This window comes from Meriones unguiculatus, chromosome 2 (genome assembly GCF_030254825.1).
Source record: "Meriones unguiculatus strain TT.TT164.6M chromosome 2, Bangor_MerUng_6.1, whole genome shotgun sequence".
NCBI lineage: Eukaryota > Metazoa > Chordata > Mammalia > Rodentia > Muridae > Meriones > Meriones unguiculatus.
The window spans coordinates 55,688,830-55,710,789 of NC_083350.1; the positions used below are offsets into that span (position 1 = coordinate 55,688,830).

The 21,960-nt window shown below is 43.6% G+C and overlaps 3 protein-coding genes across 9 annotated transcripts in view; 1 reads left to right on the forward strand and 2 right to left on the reverse strand.

The window, feature by feature from the left end:
* Wdr33 (WD repeat domain 33) overlaps window positions 1-12,711 on the reverse strand; it is a 113,655-nt gene extending 100,944 nt beyond the window's left edge. For 3 of the 4 annotated variants that reach the window (XM_021643359.2, XM_021643358.2, XM_021643360.2), the window contains exon 1: window positions 3,128-3,267. The gene's annotated coding sequence lies outside the window, so the exon portion shown is untranslated. Of the gene's footprint in view, window positions 1-3,127; window positions 3,268-12,578 lie in introns of those variants that run through there. The other variant, XM_060377514.1, reaches the window with a different exon arrangement.
* LOC132652505 (uncharacterized) lies at window positions 1,968-4,917 on the forward strand. Its single transcript, XM_060378603.1, has 3 exons — window positions 1,968-2,076; window positions 2,805-3,372; window positions 4,566-4,917. The coding sequence occupies exons 1-2, from the start codon at window positions 1,968-1,970 to the stop codon at window positions 3,353-3,355; spliced, it is 660 nt and encodes a 219-aa protein (XP_060234586.1). The 3' UTR covers window positions 3,356-3,372; window positions 4,566-4,917.
* Window positions 5,805-20,226, reverse strand: Polr2d (RNA polymerase II subunit D). 4 transcript variants are annotated; one of them, XR_009589864.1, is made up of 5 exons: window positions 20,109-20,215; window positions 16,073-16,253; window positions 13,358-13,453; window positions 12,579-12,817; window positions 5,805-6,592 (listed from the first exon to the last, which is right to left on the reverse strand). XR_009589864.1 is itself a non-coding variant. In XM_060377517.1 (5 exons), the coding sequence occupies exons 2-5, from the start codon at window positions 19,853-19,855 to the stop codon at window positions 12,739-12,741; spliced, it is 375 nt and encodes a 124-aa protein (XP_060233500.1). In that variant the 5' UTR covers window positions 19,856-19,892; window positions 19,972-20,207; the 3' UTR covers window positions 8,486-12,738. The 4 variants fall into 4 exon arrangements, 2 of the variants coding, with proteins under 2 accessions (XP_060233500.1, XP_021499036.1); XR_009589863.1 differs by having other exon boundaries at window positions 7,997-12,817; XM_060377517.1 differs by lacking the exon at window positions 5,805-6,592 and adding an exon at window positions 19,837-19,892 and having other exon boundaries at window positions 8,486-12,817; window positions 19,972-20,207.
* Between the last annotated feature and the right edge of the window lie 1,734 nt (window positions 20,227-21,960).

The following is a 21,960-nucleotide window of genomic DNA, read 5'->3' on the forward strand; positions in this document are numbered from 1 at the left end:
ATTTACACACCAGAGCTACTTGCACACCTTGTGCTATTCACAATAGCCAGGAAATGGACTCAACTTAAGATACCCATCAACAAATGAATGAAGGCAAAGTGGGAAGCAAAAGAACTCATGACCAAGCTGAATTGTTTTTTTTTTTTTTTGAGACAGGGTTTCTCTATGCAACTCTGGCTATCCTGGACTTGACTTGTAGACCAGGCTGGCCTCTGCCTCCCAGAGTGCTGGGATTACACATGTGCACCACTTTTTTCACGACAGGGTTTATATGGCTGTCCTACACTCACTTTGTAGACCAGGCTGGGCTCGAACTCAGAGATCCACCATCTGGCCTCCCAAATGCTGGAATAAAGGTGTGCTCCACCATCTAAATGTAAATTTTTAATAATAATTAAAAAGAAAACCTTTTGATAGTGACCATTTACCTTCAATCCTACTTTATCTAAAAATGAAAAACACAAGTAAAATACCAAATTTATGATAAATAACCTCAAAGGATTACATAAATGCATTCCTAAAAACATAAAACCTTTGAATAATATCTTTGTCAGTTATGAAACTTTAATAACTTCATTTTTCATTCTGAAATACAATAATCAACTAATATCTACCAAAACCAAACAAACAAAAAGTAATAAGTAAGGAAAAATACTTTTCGTTACTTAGCAAAGAAAGCTCTGATTATAGGACTTAAGAAGTCAGTAAAAGGGCTGGAGCGATGGCTCTGTGGTTAAGAGCACTAGCTGCTCTTCCAGAGGACCCAGTTTCAATTCCCAGCACCCACATGGCCGCTCACAACTGTCTATAACCCTGTTCCAGAGGATATGACATCCTCACACAGACATACATACAGCCAAAACACCAATGTACACTAAATAAAAATAAATAATTTTTTTAAAGTCAGTAAAAATATTATTAAAGGTTTAGGTCACGATGACAAAATTAGTCACTTCATCATTTTGCATTTTTAATCAACAAAAGAAAGGAATGGGAAATAAGCTTTCAGCTTCATAAAAAACATTTTTCTGTTTTTTTTTTTTTTCCCTTGGTTTTTCGAGACACAATTTCTCTGCGTAGCCCTGACTGTCCTGGAGCTTTCACTGTAGACCAGGCTGGCTCAAACTCAGAGATCTGCCTGCCTCTCCCTCAAATGCTGGGATTAAAGGCATGTGTACCACCACTGCCTGCCAAATTTACTTTTTCTTTTTTCCCCAAGACCTGCTATTAGCTATGTGTGGCCTTGGCTGTCCTGGACTCCCTTTGCCAAACAGGGTGGCCTCAAACTCTCAGAGTTCTGCCTGCCTCTGCCTCCCCAAGGTCTGGGATTACAGGCCTGCGCCACCACGCCCCACTCAAATTTACTTTTTCTAATGCAATGTGATGTAAACCAACTTTCTACCAAAATCCTCCATAGGATTGTCAAATTTTTTCAAGTATCTATAGTAAACGAACGAAATACAGTACTTCAAGTTTTGGCTCAAACCCAAATCTATAGAGTATTTCACCTTCTACTGGATAAGGAAAGGGATTAAAAAGGCAGAAGTACTTCATAGTAACAAAAGGTGGGTTCCAAATGCAATTAAGATTAGAAAAGAAAAATGCCACTAGGGAAACAATTAAAATGTTTTCTTTTAACAGTCACTAAGCACTTTGTTTGGGTTACACATTCATAAGCAAAAATCTGCCTGCATTAAATCCAGAGTGTACATGGAAGTTTGTTCCCAAGAGGTGTATGCAACCACTGTGGTTTGGTTCCTATTTTCCAAAGCTCCCGAACAGCTAAGGCCTCCTCCCGTCTAGAAACTAAAGCATTCCTGGCAGTCCTTACACATGTTAACACACTTTCCTGACTTTGATTCTCAACCCAAGGATGTAATCCACCTACCAATCCCAAGAGTTATAACCAAGTATCAACAACTTACTTTCTTTAAAATAAAAATAAACACAAGAACGTGACCCAACAGATGGCTCAGCGTTACTGCAACTCAAGTTCAAGCAAGAATTACTTGGAAGAGCGTTCTCCCGCAAACTGTCCACTGACCTACACGAGCGGATGCGAGCAAGCGCGTGCACGTAAACACATACATATATATATACACTCGTCTTTATTAAAACAAAACAAAAAGGCACAGGTCTAGAACAGGTGTGATGCCCCACACCTGCAATCCCATCACTCGGGAAGTAGAAGCAGGAGGATCAAAGAGTTAAGGCCTGGTCAGGTTCAGAGCAAGTTAGTGGCAGCCTGGCTTACAGCCAAATCTCGTGGGGGTCAGGCTCGTCATCCCTTAAATTGGGAGAATGAGACAGGATGATTACCGATGAGTTCGAAACTTAGGCTACATAGTGAGTTTCTACGGCAGCCTGTCTATCAAAAAGGGGGGAAAAAAAATCAAAACAAAACAAACTAAAAAGGACCGCTAGCCTAGCCAGGTAGCGAGCTCTTATATTCTCTTGCTTGTGCCTGGCAGGTGGAAGACTGGAAATTCGAGGCGAACATAGGCAATACAACTAGACCAGTTTCAAAGAAATGGGGAAAAGGGGAAAAGGAAACCAGAGACCCTTTTTAATACCATAAACATCTAGTTGCCAGGAGGGCTTCTTTCCCCACACACACTGAGACCAGTGTTTAATGTCCACACGGAAATGGAGAATTAATGCTTAATGGGACATTTGTAAGGAGCCAGCTAGGAATGAAACTCGTGCAAAAGAGCAAGCCTCTGCCTTTCCCCCCGCCCCCGACATGGACCTCAAGTTTAGAAAGCACCCAGCCTGAATCTCCAGCTGTTTCCCCGGATTCCCAGGAACTTCTCCAGCCCCCTCCTGGGCAGCCCTCAAAGCCGCACTCCATTCCACTCCCCTCCCGTCCCAACGCGCTTCCTTCCTCCGAACTTCGCGTCTCTGCGGCCGGCCTGGCAGTCTCGGCTGGGCCTACGCTGCCCCACGGCCCCCTCCGCACAGCCCCTCCGCCGGGACCCCCCACCAGCCACGGCCGACCGTGCGGACGTCCGTTCTCCTCTCTCCCGCGACCTGTCCCACTCCGGACCCCCGAAGCACGCAACGGCCGGGCCCGAAAATGGCGGAGCGCGACCGCCGGCGGCGCTTACAGGCCCCGCCGCGCACTCACCGTGGTGGGCCGGGAGGAGCTCCCAACCGCGAGCGCGGCGACCCTCGGCGCCGCAGGGAAAGCCTCTACGGTCTGGTCCTCTTCCCTTCTCCCCACTCTCAATTCCTCTCCTTCAAAGATGCAGCCGCCATCTTCCCCGAGGAGCCACTGAGCGTACGCCTGTGCGTCATCGCGGCCTCACGGCGCTACGTCACGCGCTCCTATGCCGCAGGTCTACCGGGGGCTTAAGTAGAGCATGCGCGCAGGTGAGGGGTGGAGACTAGATCTCTGGCGCCCAAAGGTTTGCGTTTGTCTTGGCGGCTGTGCGAAGTATCCTAACCCCGGGGCCTTTCGCCTTACCGACTTTCTTCACCTTGTGAGCTGTCCTGGATGCTCTCAAAACATCTCATTTTACAAAACTAAATAAGAGCCTTGTTTAAGCCGGGCTTGACGGCTGATGCTTGTAACCGGAGCATTTAAGAGGCTGCGACAGTTGGATTACCAGGAATTCAGGGCCTTTCTCCAAAAACCAGAGGGAGAGCCTGCTTCTCACAGGCTCCTGCTTATTCGGTAAAGGTGCTTGAGGTCGGCCTAGCCTGACTGCCTTAGCTTGACCCTCGGTCCTACATGGTGGGACAACTGGCAACCTTGGTGTGCACACATACAAAAAATATTATAATTAATAGAAAGGCGTAGAGGTGTTGCTCGTTTGGTCGAGTGCTTGCCTAGCATGTAGTCCCAGGGTTCTCTTTAGTACTGCATAAACTGGATGTGACAGCCTATCAAGTGGAAGCAGGAGGGTCAGAAGTTCAAAGACATCCTTGAATACACAAATTCAAGGTCTTAGAAAAAAACTAACCTTATCCACAAAAAGAAACATAAAAACCAAGGGAAAATAACTCTGCAAGGTAATTTTGTAAAACGGGTGTGCCACATTGTGCCCTAACCATTGCTGGCGGTAGCAGCACAGATGGCCTGGGTCTTTTATTCCTAATTCAAGTGAGCACGGCACTTGACTGTAAGTCTGTGTTAGTTACTATGTGAATGTAATGGAAGCATGTAGGGGCTGGAGAGATGACTCAGGTTTGGAGTACGTAATGTTCTTGCAAAGGACCTGAGTCTCCCTACTGTAGCCCTGACTAGCCTGGGGCTCAATATGAGACCAGCTTGGCCTCAAACTCAGTCACGTGCCTCTCAAGTGCTGAAATTAAAGATACGCTCTGCCATATCCACCCTTAAATGATTTTGTGTGAAATATATATATATATATATATATATGCAGAAAACAACTGAGGAAGACACCTTCTACCTTTAGCCTCTAGACACACATACACACAGACTGAAAACAGGACAGAAACTGTAAGCACCGCAAAGCTCTACAGAAAGTCTGCACTAGTCAAAGTCATTTTTAAATGATGAAATTGCTTCCTAACTATCCTCCCCTACTTGTCCTTTTCAGTCTTACCCTGGATAGATGACATGTCCAACTGGAATCATTTGAGAAGACAGAACCTCCGTTGAAAAAATGCCCCCACCAGACTGGCCTATAGGCAAGCTTGTGGTACTTTCTTGATTGACTGATGGCGAAGGGCCCAGCTGGCTGTGGGCAGTACCGACAGCGGCTGTAGTCCTGGGTGCAAAAACAGGCTAAGCAAGCTTTGAAGAGCAAGCCAGTAAGCAGCACTCTTCTCTGGTTTCTGTATCACTTCCTTTCTCCAGGTTCCTGCCTTGGATTCCTGCTCTGACTTCCCTCAGGGAATGAGGAATTGTAATCTGGAAATGTAAACAAAATAAATCCTTTCTTCCTCAAATTGCTTTTGGATATGGCATTTTACCACAGCACTAGAAACCTTAAGACACTATGGATCTGAGGCATTGGAGTCCTTGACACTTGTCAATAACACACATTCACTTTATCTGCTCCCCATAGCAGATAAACCAGGCATGCTGGGATGTGCCCATATACAGCACCTGGGACACAAGAGACAGAAGAGGCATTCAAGACAATCCTTGGCTACTGGGCAGTTGGAGGCTATCATTGGCTACAAGAGGTTAGGTGCTCCCTTGGATTCTGAATCTAGGTGCAAAGACAGCCTGACTCATTCCTCAGTTGGCAGATGTGTGAAAATAAGGAGCAATCAGAAGCCAACAGGCTATAGTATATGGACAGCCAGGAAAGAGTGATACAGGTGAAAGCTACAAAGAACCTGTGCACATCTCCTGAATGCCTGTTTTCAGCTGTTTCTGCAACCCTACATGCCCCAAGGTGTAGAAGTTATTTCTTAAGTGAATTCAGGGGTCACCTTTCTGTCCCTACGACAAAATACGAAGTATATTTCATTTTTAAACTTTCTGTTTGATTGAGGTTTTTGTTTTTTGTTTGTTGGAGACAGGGTTTCTTGGTGTAGCCCTGTCTGTCCTGGAACTCACTTTGTGTACCAGGCTGGCCTCAAGCTCAAGAGATCTACCTGCCTCTACCTTTGCACCACTATGCTGCAGCCTTAATTTTTGAATTCTTAAGGATTTTGATTTGAATTGTGTGTGTGGGTGTCTGTATGGATGTTCATACATATGAATGCAGGTATCCTTGGAAGCCATAAGTCAGATCCCCCAGAGTTGTAATCACGTGATAAGCCACCCAACAAGAGTCCTCAGAACTGACCTGGGGTCCTCTACAAGAACAGTATGCACTCTCAACTACTGAGCCATTTCTGTAGTCCTTTATTTTTAAAATTTAAAGTAGTATTTATTGTGTGTGTTTGTGTGTCATGGCACTCAAGATGGATCAGAGGGGCCAAAACTGCCCCTGAAACTAGCAGCTGAACTTGGTAATATGTAAGCATCTCCGACATGAAGGCTTGAAGGGTGTAGGAAGAGCAGCCAAGACTTGGTATCATAGCAATGGTAGAGTCCTTGCAATAGGCAGGCCATTGGTAAGGGTGCAGCCTCCTTAATGTGGAGCCCAGTACTGAAGGGCCCAGGCAACTGGTGAAGGGGTAACCTCAATTGCAGTGAACATTCCAGCATACGAGTGATACCAATTCTGTGGAATAAACAAGAGCGGCAGCAAGTGTGGTGGAAGGGAATTGGCCAGAACAAGCTATGTAGTCTGTGGAAGGTAAAATGGTAGAGTTGGAGCCTCACAAGGCCTTTGCAGCCCAGACTAGAAGTGAATCCCAGGAAGAGGTCAGGGCTACAGGATTTTACTTATATTGTTGGATGTTGATTCTGCTCTGATTTGATTGTAACTATGCCTTGTTCTTACCTCTTGAAATAAGTTTTTACGTGTATGACTGTTTTGCCTGCAAGAATTGGCATGCATGGTGCCTAAGAAGGGCAGAAGAGAGCACTGGATTCTCTAGAACTGAGGTTGTAGGTGCTCTGAGTTGCCATGTGAGTGCTGGGAATCTAATCCAGGTCCAGTACTTGCACGAAGAGCAAGCAAGTGCTCTTAGCCACTCTGCCATCTCTCCAACCCCACATCCTCTGCAAGAAAAAAAATGCTATTAGTCAATCATGGTGGTGCACACCATTAACCCCAGCACTCAGGAGGCAGAGGCAGGTGCATTTCTGTGAGTTCGAAGCCAGCTTTGTCTACAAAGCAAGTCCTGGACAGCCAGAGTTCTGTTACACAGAGAAACCCTGTCTCAACAAAACAAAACAAAACATAGTTATTAGCTGAGTCTTCTCTAAAGCCCCAACTGATGGGCTTTTATTTATTTGCTTATTTGGTTTGGTTTGGGAGGCCAGTGGTTTGAGATAAAGTCACTCTGTAACCTTAACAGCCTTGGAGCTCACTTTGAAAACCAGGCAGGCCTTGAACTCACAGAGATCTACTTGTCTCTGCCTCCCAAGTGCTGGGAATAAAGGTATGAGCAATGCCCAGCATTGAACTGTATTTATATTGTGATAATAATATGAACATGATATTTAGTATAAAAAAAGGAGTGGTTATTAGATTTTTTAAAGTATTTACTGGTTTTGTTGTTTCTTTGAGCCAGGGTCTATGTATTTTTGGCTCTCCTGGAACTATGTAGAAAAGCCTGTCATCAAACTCACAGAGATCTGTCTGCCACTAGATCCCAAGTTCTGGAATTAAAGATTTTTGTTTTATGTGTAGGTATTTTTCCTGCATAAATCTGTGTGCCACTTGCAGGCAGTGCCCACAGAGACCTGAAACTGGAGTTCAAATGGTTATCAGTCACTGGATGGGTACTGGGAATCAAACACTGATCCCCGGGAAGCAGCTGGTGTTAACTGTTGAGCCATCTCTCCAACTCAAGTTATTAGTTTATGTGTGTCACTGACAAATTCTGCTATTTACTTGTTTTTTGTCAACTTCACACAAATTAGTCATCTAAGAAGGAATCACAATTGAAAAGATTGTCTCCTCAGAATGACCTATGGGCAAGTCTCTGGGGGCCTTTTCGTGACTAATGTGGAAGGGCCCCAGCAAAGTGGGTAGTGCCACACCTGGGCAGGTAGTCCTTGGTTATGTAAAAGCAAGCAAGCCAGTGAGCAGTGAGGGTTATGGGTGCAAGCAAGCCAGTGAGCAGTGTTCTTCCATGGCTCCGCTTCAGCTCCTGCCTCCTGATTTCTCTCAGTCGTATTTTAGTCTGAGACCTGGGATGCGTAAATCAAATAAACCCTGCCCTACCACGTAATGATTAATATTTTATCAAAGTCATTAAAACCCAAATTAGGACAGCTAGCCTTCAGGAAGCCCTGAATTGGGTTTGAGCCTGGAATGACATATAAACAAGATATGGTGATGTGAGTCTGTAACACAGTAGGTGGAGGCCAGACAGTCAGTTCAGTCAGCCTTGACTGTGAACACAGAATGTGGAGACTTGGACTTAAAAAAAAGGAAAGGAGATTAATTATACATACTGTTCCAGAGGTTACAATCCACGGTTGACTGCTCTGCAACAGAACATCATGGTTTCAGAAGCAGGTGCAGGAAAAAGCTGCTTAATTCATGTTTAGGAAGCAAAGACAGCGAAAGAGAAAGACAGCAAGAGGAAGGAACCAAGGCTGACACCTGAGGGCATACCTCCAATAGCCTACTCCCTTCACTTAGGTTCTGCCCCTCATCAGTACTCATCACATTTGATAGCATATGAAGTCATCATACTTTGAGCATTGCTACATTAGGAACCAAGGCACACATAGGATCCCTACAGGGCTCCTATTTCAGATGCAAATCATTACCTCCCCTTTGTACTATTTTTAGTGGCGGGTACTTTTGAAAGCAGGGTTTCACTTTGTAGCCCTGGTACACCTGGAACACACAGAAATCCACCTGTCTCTGCTTTCCAAGTGTGGCCTTTGTACCTTTATTAGTCATCTTACACAGCTTCAGATAAGGAACCAAACAGCTTTCCAGGCTATCTGACCATATTATCCTTTTATTTATCCTCTCACTGGGTGGGAAGATGGAGGTGTTAGTTTTTGAGACAGGGTCTCATGTAGCCCAGGCTTGCCATTTTATTTTTTATTTTTGGTTTTTTCCAGACAAGTTTTCTGTGTAGCCCTGGCTGCCCTGGAACTCACTTTGTAGACCAGGCTAGGCTTGAATGCAGAGATCCACCTGCCTCTGCTCCCGAGTGCTGGGATTAAAGGCATGTCTTTAATTTGCTATGTAGCTGAGGATGCCTGAGCACCTGATCCTTTTGCACCTGCATCCCAAGTACTGAGATTACAAGCTTCACGAATGACTATTTCATGGCAGGCAAACATTTATCTAGTGTGACAGAGACCCTGGGTTCAACTCCAATACTACATAAAGCCAGGAATGGTAGCACAAACCCATAACCTCAGTAGTCTAAAAGCAGAGAAAGAAGGACCAGAAGTTAGAGGCAAGCCTACAATGTATCTTAAAAGGGGGGAGGGGAGACTATTTCATTTTCTCTCTCTCTTTCTCTGTTTTTCAAGACATGGCTGTCCTGGCTAGCTTAGTAGACCAGGCTAGCCTTGAACTCAGAGATCCTGCCTATGCCTCCCACAGTGCTGGGATTACAGGTATGTGCCCTGTAATTTTTATTTTTATATAGTTTATTTACTTTATATCCCAGCTGTATCCCCACCCTCCTCCCCTCTCAAGTCCACCCTCCCTCCCTCATCTCCTCCCATGGCCCTCTCCAAGTCTACTGATAGGGAGGTCCTCCTCCCCTTCCATCTGACCCTAGCTTATCCGGTCTCTTCAGAACTGGCTGCATTGTTCTCCTCTGTGGCCTGGCAAAGCTGCTCCCCCCTCAGGGGGAGGTAATCAAAGAGCAGGCCACTGAATTCATGTCAGAAACAGTCCCTGTTCCCATTACAATGGATCCCACTTGGGCTCTGAACTGCCATGGGCCACATCTGTGCAGGGGTTCTAGGTTATCTCCATGAATGGTCCTTGGTTGGAGTATCAGTCTGAAAAAAGACCCTTGTACCCAGATATTGGTTCTGTTGCTCTCCTTGTGGAGTTCCTGCCATACTCTCCTATCACACCATTCTGGCAATGATCTTATTATTGTAACAGCACCATAAACATCATGAAATGTTTGGCCAAGTATGTTCTCTTATAATTGTGACACTCAGGAAGCAGGCAGTTTGCTGTTAATTCAGGCCAGCGTGGGTACAGAGTGAGACCTTATCTCAAACAAAACAAAACAAAAAACCCAAAAATCAGCCTGGCTGTCCTGGCTAGCTTAGTAGACCAGGCTAGCCTTGAACTCAGAGATCCTGCCTATGCTGTTGTGGCATATGTCTATAATCCCAGCACTATCTCTGTAAACTCAAGGCCAGCCTGGTCTACACAGTAAGTTCCAGAATAGCCAGAGCTACATACATAGTGAGGCCCTGTCTCAAAACAAAAACAAAAACAAAAACAAAACAAAACAAAAGGTGTTTTCTATGCTCAAACTTAAAAGATACAGATATTTGGGCCAACAAGATGACTCAACAAGTAAAGGTGCTTGCCACCAAGCCTGATAGATACCCCAGGAGTTGTGGTGAAGGAGAGAACCTCTTTCCAGTAGTTGTCCTCTCACCTCCCCATTCTTACCTACTCACCCACACATACGTAACACAAAATGTTTACTATGTAAAAAAAAAAAAATATATAAACATTTGATGGCTGAATACAAAGTATTTTGGTTTTTGTTACTGGGTTGTTTTGCTTTGTTTTTCGTTTTTCGAAACAGGGTTTGTATAGCACTGGCTGTCCTCTAATTCACTGTGTAGACCAGGCTGGCCTCAGAACTGAGAGATCCACCTGCCTCTGCCTCTGGAGTGCTGGGATTAAAGGCCTGTGCCACTTCCACCCAGCTAAATACAAAGTATTCTTTGGATGGACAGTCCGGCCGGTGGCCAGAATACGTAAATAAGCCTTGTAATACTCACATCATCATATAAGGGCTCAATCTATCTATTGTTTATGCCACACACCCTGCCTACCTCCCTTGCATTCTTTCCTGCTCCTGTCTAGCTTCCCTTTTGGCCACTGGACCTCATTTCTTTTCAGAACTCCAGAGAGTTAACTTCTCCAAGTTTGCATCATTCTTCTAAGCTGACAAGCACTCTACAGCTCTGCTCCATGGCTGCTCCCTCACATGGTGTCTTCCATCTCCTCTCTGTATAGTTCCATGCTGACCCAGCTCTCTCTTCTTCTGTAGCCACCACTGCATTCTGCATTTTTTTGTGAGCAGGTTCTTTGACTCCACAGGCCTCCTCATCCACCCCTCCAACCTCCACAGAACACTCTGACCAACTTGGACTCATCCTCCCCAGCACTCATGGAAAACACCTGGCTTGTTAAGCCCATCCTGTGGCTGTTTCCTTCAGGCCAGCTATAAGCACCACCACCTTGAATCAGAGCAGCCTGTGATCACTTACAGGACTTCATGAAATCTGGCCTGTTAAGATCTCTATGAAAGAAACAGAGAGGCTCACAGGGCTCACGAGCTCTCTCCTTTCAGGCATTTTTTTCTAAATTTTTTTTAACTTTTCCTCACTTTTCCCCCCGGAAGGGTCTCATTATGTAGGCTTGTCTATCCTGGATCTCACCATGTGTAACACCAGGCTGACTTCACACTCAGGGAATCTCCCTGCCTCTGCCTCCCTCCAGAGTGCTGGGATTTAAGATGAGAGGACACCAGACATACTGAACCTGGTTTCTAGCACTGAGACAGGAGCACAGTCACTCCTTCCACATAGTGGACATAGGACAATAGACTACCTGTCACTAAGCATCAAACCAGAGGTTTGAATTAACTATCTCATGAGGAGACCTCAGTGTTCAAGTCTTCAAATTTGGCCTATGAAGGAGAGATTTTGATTGGAAGGAGACAATATAAACTCTTCAAGGCCATTTCACATATACATTCTTCAAGTCAGTCCCTTGCCCCCAAGCTGAAGTACATCTACCACAAGGCTAAGGACCCAAGGGTAACTGCTTCCCAAGTGTGCTTCCTTCCTGTCTCCAGGTTATGTACAGTGATGTCAAAGTTCTTTCAGTCAACTGTGCTCTCATCTTTTAAACATGTCAGGCTGACTGGGGGACTGGCTCAGTGAATAAGAGACTTGCTGTGCAAGCACGGAGATGTGAATTTGGATCCTCAGAACTAAAGTTAGTGAAGACTGGCATGCTGCACCTGTACATGCCTGGAACTCCAGTGTTGGTGAGGACAACGAGAGACTGGAGACAGGATTGTTGGGGCTTTTGTCATCCAGTCTAGTTCTAGATTCTGTGAGAGAGACCCATCTCAAAGGACAGAACTATGGGCATACATCCATTGTCCTCTGACAATCTCCTTACACTGATGCATGCACTTGTACATACATATGATATAACACACAGACATAAGCAAAAGGAATCAGAGCTAGAATGTTACCCACTGTTACCGCACTTGTCTAGCATGTGCAAGGCTTTGGATCTGGTCTCTTAAATTGCAAAGATGAATCCATAAATAAAATAAAAATAAACTAGGGACCAGAAAGATGGTCCAGTGGTTAAAGGCACATGCCACCAGGGCTGACGGCTTGAATTCAAACCTGAAAAACCACACAATAGACAAAACTGACTCCTGCAAGTTATCCTTTGACCTCCACACACATCATGGATCATAAACAAATAATACAATCCTTTAAAAAAAATAAAATAATGGCAGTGTTCTGGTTTATCTCTCCCTTTGGCAACTAGGTAAGAACATTCTTCCTCTGCACAAGTTTTTAATATAACAGCTTCAAAAAATACAAAATATTGATTTTTTTTGAAATATGTATCAATCAAAAATATAATTGAAATGTCAAGAACAAAAAAATAATAACATGGAGCCCAAGAAACCACTACCTCACTGGTTCAGGATTGCAGCATGCTTGACCACAGCAGCCATTACAAGGCTGCAAGAAGAAGACTCAGTAATTCTGATCTGGTAGTCACTATGGAGACAGAAACCTAGACCATCGCCACGCCAGCCTTTCCTCACACCTGTAATCCTAGCACTTGGGAGGCTGAGGCAGAACTGTCACGACTTTGAGAACCACAGAGAAGCCCCAGTGATTGTGCAGCAGTGTCCCATGAGGCTGACACAGGCTTGGGAACCTGGTACTGTTCTGGAGCCGTCTCAAAAGCAGAGAACATCTGGCGATTAGTACTGGAAGCTGCGCTTGGTCTGGATATCATCGAGAATCTGCTGCAGTTCCTCATCTTCAAAACGACCTTCCAGGCTACAGGAAGACCAAATAAACCTTAGTAATGTAGCAACAGCAAGTTTCCCACAGTGTTTTTCATCTCTGGGGGCAGCTCACTTAGCTCTACCACCTATAAGTTTAAACTGAATTTCTTTTCGACCTTCCCTTATAGAAGCACTGAAAAGTTGCAATATATAAGATATTTTAAATAACTTATTTAACTTTATTTTATGTGCATTAGTGTGAAGGTGTCAGATCCCAAAACAAACAAACAAACAAACAAACAAACCTCAAACTCTTATTCCCCAGTAGTGATTGCTGACATCTGTAATCCCAGCTCTTGGCTGGTGGAAGCAGGATAATCAAGAGCTCAAGGAAAGCCTTGGCTATCTGAGATTACCACCAACAAACAAAACCAACCTCCAAATCATAGCTAAAACACCATAAAATTATATTCTTATTCAGTGCTGGCATGTCATCAACCCAAATGTTAAATTTATACAACTTTTATATCTAGCAATTTGACCTGGAGAAATCTGTATAAAACAGACAAAACTTATCTCAGCTAGTACTAACCTTGGAATGAGAGCTTTGGACTCTTCAGCAGTCTCTGGGCAAAGATTGGCTAAACAGGCCAACTCAAACTTATGTAGCTTTTTCTGGAGAAGCAAGCTGATTTCAGGGGAAAATAAAAATAAAAAAACAAGAGAGAGAGTGTGAAACAAGAGCTGTAATGGGGAGAAACAAGCATCACCAAAATATATACCTGTATAAAAATGTCATAATGGCGCCCATGATTATGTACAGTTAACATACACTAATAAAAAAACAAAATTTACATTCTTACTCAGTGCTGGTCAAATCTTAAACATGGATCAATAGCAAACAGAAGATCAAATGTAGTTGAGAAAAACTATTTACAGTCTTTGAACATGCTCATGTGGGCAACAGAATCCCCCTTTGAAATCACTTCCTGTTCCTAATTCCTGAAAAACAAGTTCCAGGAAAAAAAAGAAAACAACAACAACAACAAAAACCCACAGCAGCCAGGGCCCAGAAGACTGACGAGAGGGAAGCAGGGTAAAGAGGTGTCTGCTGGGTTGGAGAAATGGTGCAGTGTTTAAGGGCTGCTTTCTCAGAGAGGCTAATTGATTCCCACATGGAGGCTTACAACGGTCTGAAATTCCAGATCCATGGGATTCGAGAACCCTCTCTGGCTTCCATGTGTACTGGGCACTTGTGTGGTGGACAGGCAAAACACCCACACACATAAAATAAAAATATACTTAATAAATAAAAAGAGAAAATCTTCCTCCAGGAAGTGACTATAACTCTTTGCTCTTCCTGCTACCTTTGATAAGTCAATGTCAAACACAAGGATTTGATTGTCAGTCTATTAAGTTGTTGGTATGGAAATACCTGTCCTCTAACTTTCAAAATAAGTACAACAGACTTTGCTTTGTGCAAATCTATGTATAAACTATATCTTCAGGATCTTCCTAATCTACACTATAAAAGAGGCTTACTAGAATAAGTTTGGTTTCAAAATGATGTATTAAGAACTTAGATTATCTCTTCTCTCTTGCTCCTCTTGCTCCCTCTGGCCTCTCTTGCCGTCTCGCCCTCTCCCCTTTCTCTTTAGGGGTACTCCCTCTCTCTTTCCCCTCATCATGTCCTGCTCTCCCTTCTCTCTCTCTCTCTTCATCTCCATCTAATAAGCCTCTTTCATATATATATATATATATATATATAAAACTTAGATGTGGGGGACTGGAGAGATGGTTCAGCAGTAAGAGCACTTCCAATCCTCAGAAGGCTGAAGTTTGTTCCTAGAACCCATATTAGGTAGCTCACATATGTCTTCAATGTCTCTTCTGCCCTCTGCTAGTGCTGGCACTGAATGCATATGGTGCAATACATACAAGCTCATACATACATATAAACAAAACTTAAAATAAAATTAAAAAAAAGTTTGCCATGCCTGGTGATACGTTCAAGTTCACCACAGCCTGGCTTGCACAGCAAGTTTCATACTAAGTAGAGCTGCAAAGTAGAATCTGTCTCAATAGTACTACTACTACTAATAATAATAATTTTTAAAAGACCAGAGTGGTGTTTAGTACCTTTAATCTTGAAGGAGGAGGATCTCTATGAGTTAGAAGACAGCCTGGTCTAATAGTTCTAGAACATCCAGAGCTAGATAGTGAGACTGCCTCACTATCTAGTTATATATACAGCCAAGACAGTGGCTCACACCTGTAACCTCAGCACCTGGGAGGCAGAGTCTAGTGGATCTATGTGAGTTCGAGGACAGCCTGGTCTACAAGCTAGTCCAGGACAGTCAAGGCTACAGAGAGAAACTCTGTCATGAAAACAAACAAAAAAAATTAAATGTTTGTCCTTAAAAGCAAATGTTAATGGGGACTTATTTTTATTTTTGGAGACAAGTAGAGCAGCCTGGACTTAAAAAACTCAGAAATTCTCCTTTCTCTGCCTTGCTAATTCTGGGATTAAAGGCATGTGCCACAAAACTGGCTAGGTTTTTTTTTTTTGTATTTTTAATGTTCATGTATGTGTGTGATTTATTTATTTAACCATTTGTGTTTGCGTGTGGTGTGTGTGTGTGTGTAAGCATCCATGTTTAGAGGGCAACTTTTGGGAATTTCATTCTCAGAGCTTCTGGGTGCACATGGCTTTCTACAGGTCGTAAGCAGAGGTGGTAAGCTTACACAGAAAGTACTTGTTTTGTTTTGTTTTCTTGACACAGAGTTTCTCTGAGTAGCTCTGGCTATCCTGGAACTCTATAGATGAGGCGGAACTCAGAGATTTGTTTGCCTCTGCCCTGTCAATACTGGAATTAAAAGGGTGCCAACGCCACATCCCAGCTAGAAAGCACTTTTTACCCACTGGCTCCATTTTCCCTTGTGTTTTTAAAACAGAGTCTCATGTAGTCAAGGCTGGCTTTAAACCCATTTTGCAGCTAAGGATGACCTTAAACTCCTTGACCCTACAGCCTCTACCTTTCATGAGAGTCTATAATAAAACTTTGCTTTACAAGACTGGAAAGCTGGTTCAGCAGTTAAGAGCACTGTTCTTTCTGAGGATCTGGATTTTGAGTCTCGGCACTTACATAGTGGCTTACAACTGTCTGTAATTCCAGTCCTGGGAATCTGACACCCTCTTCTGGCCTCTGTGGACATTGCACACATATGGTGTACTGACATACAAGCAGGCAAAACATCTATAAGACATACATAAGTAAATTTTGTTTTTGGACTTTTCAGTACTCACCTACGAACGCTGGCAATTGTCTCTCTGTTTTTGAATCGACTGAAACGGGCTGTATAGTTTAGGGTCTTCATGAAGACCTCGGAGAGCTCCTGCTCATCCTCTGCACTTTCATTCTGTTGCTTTCGATGCTCCAGAAGCATGTGAACTTCAGAGTTTAGGAGTGTTTCAGCCGTCTCAAATTCTGTGAGAAGAGTAAGTATGAACTGAAAATACTCTTTTATGCGGGTCAGAGAGTGGCATGGGGAAGAGAACCTGTTTTTCTAAGGTTCAGCTTAGTATTACCTTCTTATGGACGTTTATGAACTATTCTTTTGGTGTTGAACCTAAAGATTCATTGTCAAAGCCCAGCTACATGGGTGTTTTCCTAGAAGATTTATAATTCTGCATTTAGATCTCTGGTTCATTTGAGTTAATTTTGTCAATTGTTTCCTGTATTCAGAAGACCAGAAGAAGGGAATCCAGAATCCCTGATATCTAAGGGAATATCTAAGGGAAAGGTGATCAGAATATTCATCTGTACAGAAAACTGCATTGTATTTGAATCTTTCACCCTGCATACATAAAAACCGAATCAACCTAATAAATTTTCTTTCTCTTAAAAAAGAAAGAAGTCTTTTAAAAAGCATGTCTTTCCAACACTTGGGAGGCAGAGGCAGGTGGATCTCTGAGTTTGAGGCCAGCCTGGTCTATAGAATGAGTTCCAGGACAGCCAGGGCTACACAGAGAAACCCTGTCTCCAAAACCAAAAAGGAAAAAGAAAGAAAAAAAGCACCTGGGAGACAGAGGTGCAAGATGATCTCTCAGTTTGAGGCCAGTCTGGTCTATATTAGTGAGCTACAGGACAGCCAGAAATATAGAGACTCAAACACAAACACACACTAAAAAGCAAAACCTGGAAGGCTGGAGAAATGAGCATGTACTACTCTTGCAAAAGAAGTTCAATCCCCAGCACCCACGTCAGATACCTCATAGCACCTCTGGCCTCCTCCGGCACTTGCACACACATAATCAAAATAAAAGACAATCTTAAAATAGCAACATGGGGGCTGGAGAGACCATTCAGCACTTAAGAGCACTGGCTGATCTTGTAGAGATCAGAGTTCTCTCCCCAGAACTCACAAGCTGGCTCACAATCATCTTTAAGTCCAATTCCAGGAGATCCAGCACCTACTTCTAGCTCCTACAGGCACCAGAATGCATACAGACATACATACAGGCAAAACATCCTGATAAAATTTTAAAAAGAAATTCTCCATCCCAATCTTAAAAATACACAAAAGACAAAAGATAACATCACTTCCTGGGGCTGGGCAGATAATTAAGTGAATGATGTACTTGCCATTCAAGTTTGAGGAGCAGAGCTGGGATCCTCAGAACCCACAAAATAGACATAGTGGGCAAGCTGACTTAGCTAAGACTAGTAGGACTGATGAGCTCCAGGTTCAGCAAGAGATTTTGCCTCAATATGTAGAAAATCACCAAGAAATTTACTCAACCTCAAATCCAGGCCATTATAAGTACCTGTACAAGAAGATGTGCCCACACACTAAACATGCACGCGCGCACACACACACACTCTGAGAATGTAGCTTAGTCGGTAGAATGTTTTCCCAGTATGCAAAAAGCAATAAATCCCATCCATAACACTATATAAACTGAGCACATGCCTGTAATCCCAGCACTTTGGAGGCAGAGACAGGAGGATCGCTGCATGTTTGATGCCAGCCTGGTCTACACAGAGAATTCCAGGCTAGCCAGTGCTGAATGAGGCTCTGTCTCAAAAACTGGAGATGGAGGAGCAGGGCTGTCGGCTGTACAGATAGATAGTTGAGAGGGTTTGCTGTTTTTGTTTTTTAAGATTTATTTATTATGTATATAATGTTCTGTCTGCATGTACAGATGCACACCAGAAGAGGGCACCAGATCTCATTATAGACAGCTGTGAGCCTCCATGTTGTTGCTAGGACCTCTAGAAGAACAGCCAGTGCTCTTAACCTCTGAGGCAGCTCTCCAGCCCAGGGTTTGCAGTTCTTGCAGAAAACCCAAGTCAGTTCCCAGGAGCTCCAGGGAATGTGATACCTTTGGCTTCCACAAGTACCTGTATGCACATACTAATACATAATATTATTTCTTGTTTTTTGAGACAGGGTTTCTGGCTGTCCTGGAATTCACTCTGTAGCCCAGGCTTGCCTCTGTTGGGATCAAAGCTGTGTGCCTCCACTGCCTGATTTGTTGTTAGTCTTTATTTACTATTTCTTTTATTTTTGAGATGATAATATAATTATATCCATTTCCCCCTCCCTTTTTCCCTCTAAACAAGTAGTTCTTAACCTTCCTAATGCTGCGACCCTTTAATACAGTTCCTTGTGCTGTGGTGACCAACCATAAAATTATTTTTGTTACTCCCTCATAACTGTAATTTTGCTACTGTTATAAACCATAATGTAAATAACCATAAAATTATTTTTGTTACTCCCTCATAACTGTAATTTTGCTACTGTTATAAACCATAATGTAAATATCTGATGTGCAGGATATCTGATATTTGAACCCTGTGAGAGGATTCTTCAGCCCCCAAAGGGGTAGAGACCCATAGGTTGAGAACCACTACTCTATACCATCCTAAAACCCTCCTTATTCTATCTTTTCATTAATTGTTACATGCACACGTTTGTGTAGTGTGTGTGTGTGTGTGTATTTCTAAATATAAATTGCCCAATCTGTATAACATTAGTTATACATGTATGTATGCATGTATGTATGTTTTCAGGCCATGTTTGTTTTCAGGGCTAACCATTTGGTATCCGATAACCAACTGGTGTGCTTTTCTCGGAAAAGGTCATTTCCCCCCCACTCTTAGCATTCCTTAGTAGATGGCTCTGGGGTTAAGAGCACTGGTTGATCCTGCAAACAAACTTAAATTCCCAGCAATCACATGGTGGTTCAAAACCATCTAGAACTCCAATTCCTGTGGATCTGATTTTTTCTTCTGAATATTGCAGTACCAGGCATGAATACGGTGTACATACATAAATGCTTTATTCCCTCAAGACAGGGTCTCTCACTGACCTGGAGCTAGGCTGACAGTCAGCAGCCCCAGTGATCCTCTATTCTCTGACCACTACAAGGCTTAAGTTTCAAGTGCACATGCCCACACCGGCTTTTTTTAAATTACTTACTTATTTTGTTATACACACATACAATTATTTTGCCTGTGTACATGTGTGTACCACATAAGTCACTAGTATCTGGGGAGGCCGGAAGAGGGCACTGGATTCCCTGGAACTGGAGTTATGGATGGTTGTGAGCCACCATGTGGGTGTTGGGAATTGAACCAGTGTCCTCTGCAACCAGAGCTCTAAATGACAAAGCCATTTCTCCACCCACCCCACCCCTTTAACATGTATAATCCTCCTGTTTGCTTAGCAAGTGTTCTTACCTGCTGAGCTAGCTCTCCAGCCTCAGACACTGCGCTATAACTTCAGAGACCTAAGACCCCTCCCTAATAAACAGCTCTCTTGCTTGCTCTCTCTCTCTCTCTCTCTCACACATATACAAAGGTATCAGCAAACAAAAGGAAGAGATTAGGGAATCCTTGTACAAATATTTTAAGAACAAAATTTATTGCTCCTTGTTCCTAAATAAAAAAAAAAAAACCTCATTATTTAATACCTCATCTAACAATTTTTCTGTAGATATTTTGTTACAGATATAAGATTTTGTAACAGTCAATGTTATAAAATGTCAAGAGTGATGGCACTTGCCTTTAATTCCAGCACTCATGAGGATGGCACAGGAATACCACAAGTTGGAGGCCAGCCTAGGATACATAACAAGACACCCTCAAAATACAAAACTGACGGGTGTGGTGGAATTAACTAAACCACGTAAGGGCTCACCTGTGCCATGCTGACCAATCCCCTGGGCTTAACACTTCTCAAGTCTACACCGTGCCAGGCCCGAATGCTCAGGGAGCGGATAGTGACTATGACTCAAGGACTCCGTAACCTCGGAGCCGAGCTGTCCCGGGTCCCACCTTTGGGAAAGATGAGCTGGGAGGCGTCTTCTTCTACGTCGCCAGCCCGCGGATCACTTCCACCCGCCGCCATTGCTTTGGGACGCACCGCCGCCAACACCGCCGGAAACGGAAGCCGTGAGGGCGGGCTAGCACCGAGGAAAAGAACCTATCCGGCTCAGGGGCGGGGCCAGACGGCAGGGGCGGGCCCCGAGGAGGCTGAGCGGGCGGGGTGGGGGTGCAGGTCAGGCGGGCAGACCCTCTGGGGAAGTCTCGAGGCTGCGCGTGAGGAGGGCGCCTGAGGGCGCAGGTCTGGCGGCTCCCGGTCGTTGGAGGGGTTTCTGTCCTGCTGGCTTGGAGACGAACTGTTTCTTTTCTGCAACACGCCCTTGCCGTGGGACCTGGGATGGTCAGTATGCCATTTCAAGAGAAAAGGATGGAGTGCGGTGCAGGAATGAGCTAAGTGGCTGACCCGAGGAAAAAAAGCTGGGTAGGTGACTATAGAAACATACTGAAATGTCTTTCAATGATCTGGTTATGTTCAGAAATTTTGATTAACTCCGGTGTGGTGGTATGCCACTGGGCGCGAGGATAAAGAGTTGAAGGAGATCGGTTTTTAGTGGCGCATGCCTTTAATTCCAGCATTTAGGAGGCAGAGGCAGGCGGATCTTTGAATTCGAGGCCAGACTTGTCTAAACTGTGATAGTTCCGGGACAGCCAAAGCTATATAGTGAGACCCTGTCTAGAAAAAAAAAAAAATGTTTATACTGTATTTAATAGTCCAAGCAGGTGAACTCTAATATTGAGCATCCTTTAGCATATTTGTTGAGATTGAATGATGAGTAGAAAGTTATATGAAAAAGCGATGCTATTTTCAACTTAAGAGAAAACAAAAGTTTGTACATTAAGGGAAAAAAATCTCCAGTGCTTGGCTTATTAGTGAACAGTAGTAAACGCTGCTAAATTAATAAAAAAAATCAATTGAAGAGGCTGGAGAGATGGCTCAGTGCTTAACACTTTTAATGCTTTCAGAGAGCCTGGGTCTGTTTCCTAGCACCCACACTAGCAGGCACACAAACATCTGTTGTAAATATATCTTTTATTCACCTGATGTAATTGTGGGCTCTGAGTCTTATTGCCTCTGTCTGCTAATCTAGGCCAAGAGTGTTTTCAGCCTCTGAGACTTACTGCTTAAAAAGCTCACCCTTTCTAACTCTAAACTGGTTGGTTCAACTCAGCTGTTCTGGATCAAAATCCTCCCCAGGCTGATTCAAATTGGCTTCACTCAGAGTCTGACTGAATTGTTCTGGTTGCTTCTGTCTCCTGGGAATAAAGGTATGTCTGTATCCCAGCCAGATCACACAGACCTAGAATGTCTTTGGATGTGATTTGCCAGAGCAGTCATGTTCTGAATTAAAATTCCTCTACAACCTGTGACTCCAGCTACAAGGGATCCAAAGCCCTTTCTGGTCTTCTTTGGAACACACACAGCACACACCTTTCACATACACACAAAATAAACCTTTTTAAAAAATAGGTGGAAGTATTTATTACCAGACAGGATTATATATATTTTTTATTAGCGGGGCCATGCATACCATGATGCACAAAGGAGGTTAGAGGATAATTTCATGGAGTTGTCTCCCTCCACCTTTACGTGGGTTCTAGAGATTGAACTCAGGTCATCAAGACTGACCATAAAGTGACTTTACCTGCTTCATGGTCTCACTTGGCCAAGAATAGGTAGTCTTTTGATTTGTAAATAACATCCATTTTACAAAATTGCTATGTATATTTATAGAAAGAATGCATTGGTTAAAATAAATGGCTATATAGTATTGACAGTGCTTTTTATCATTTCACAGTCAGGGGT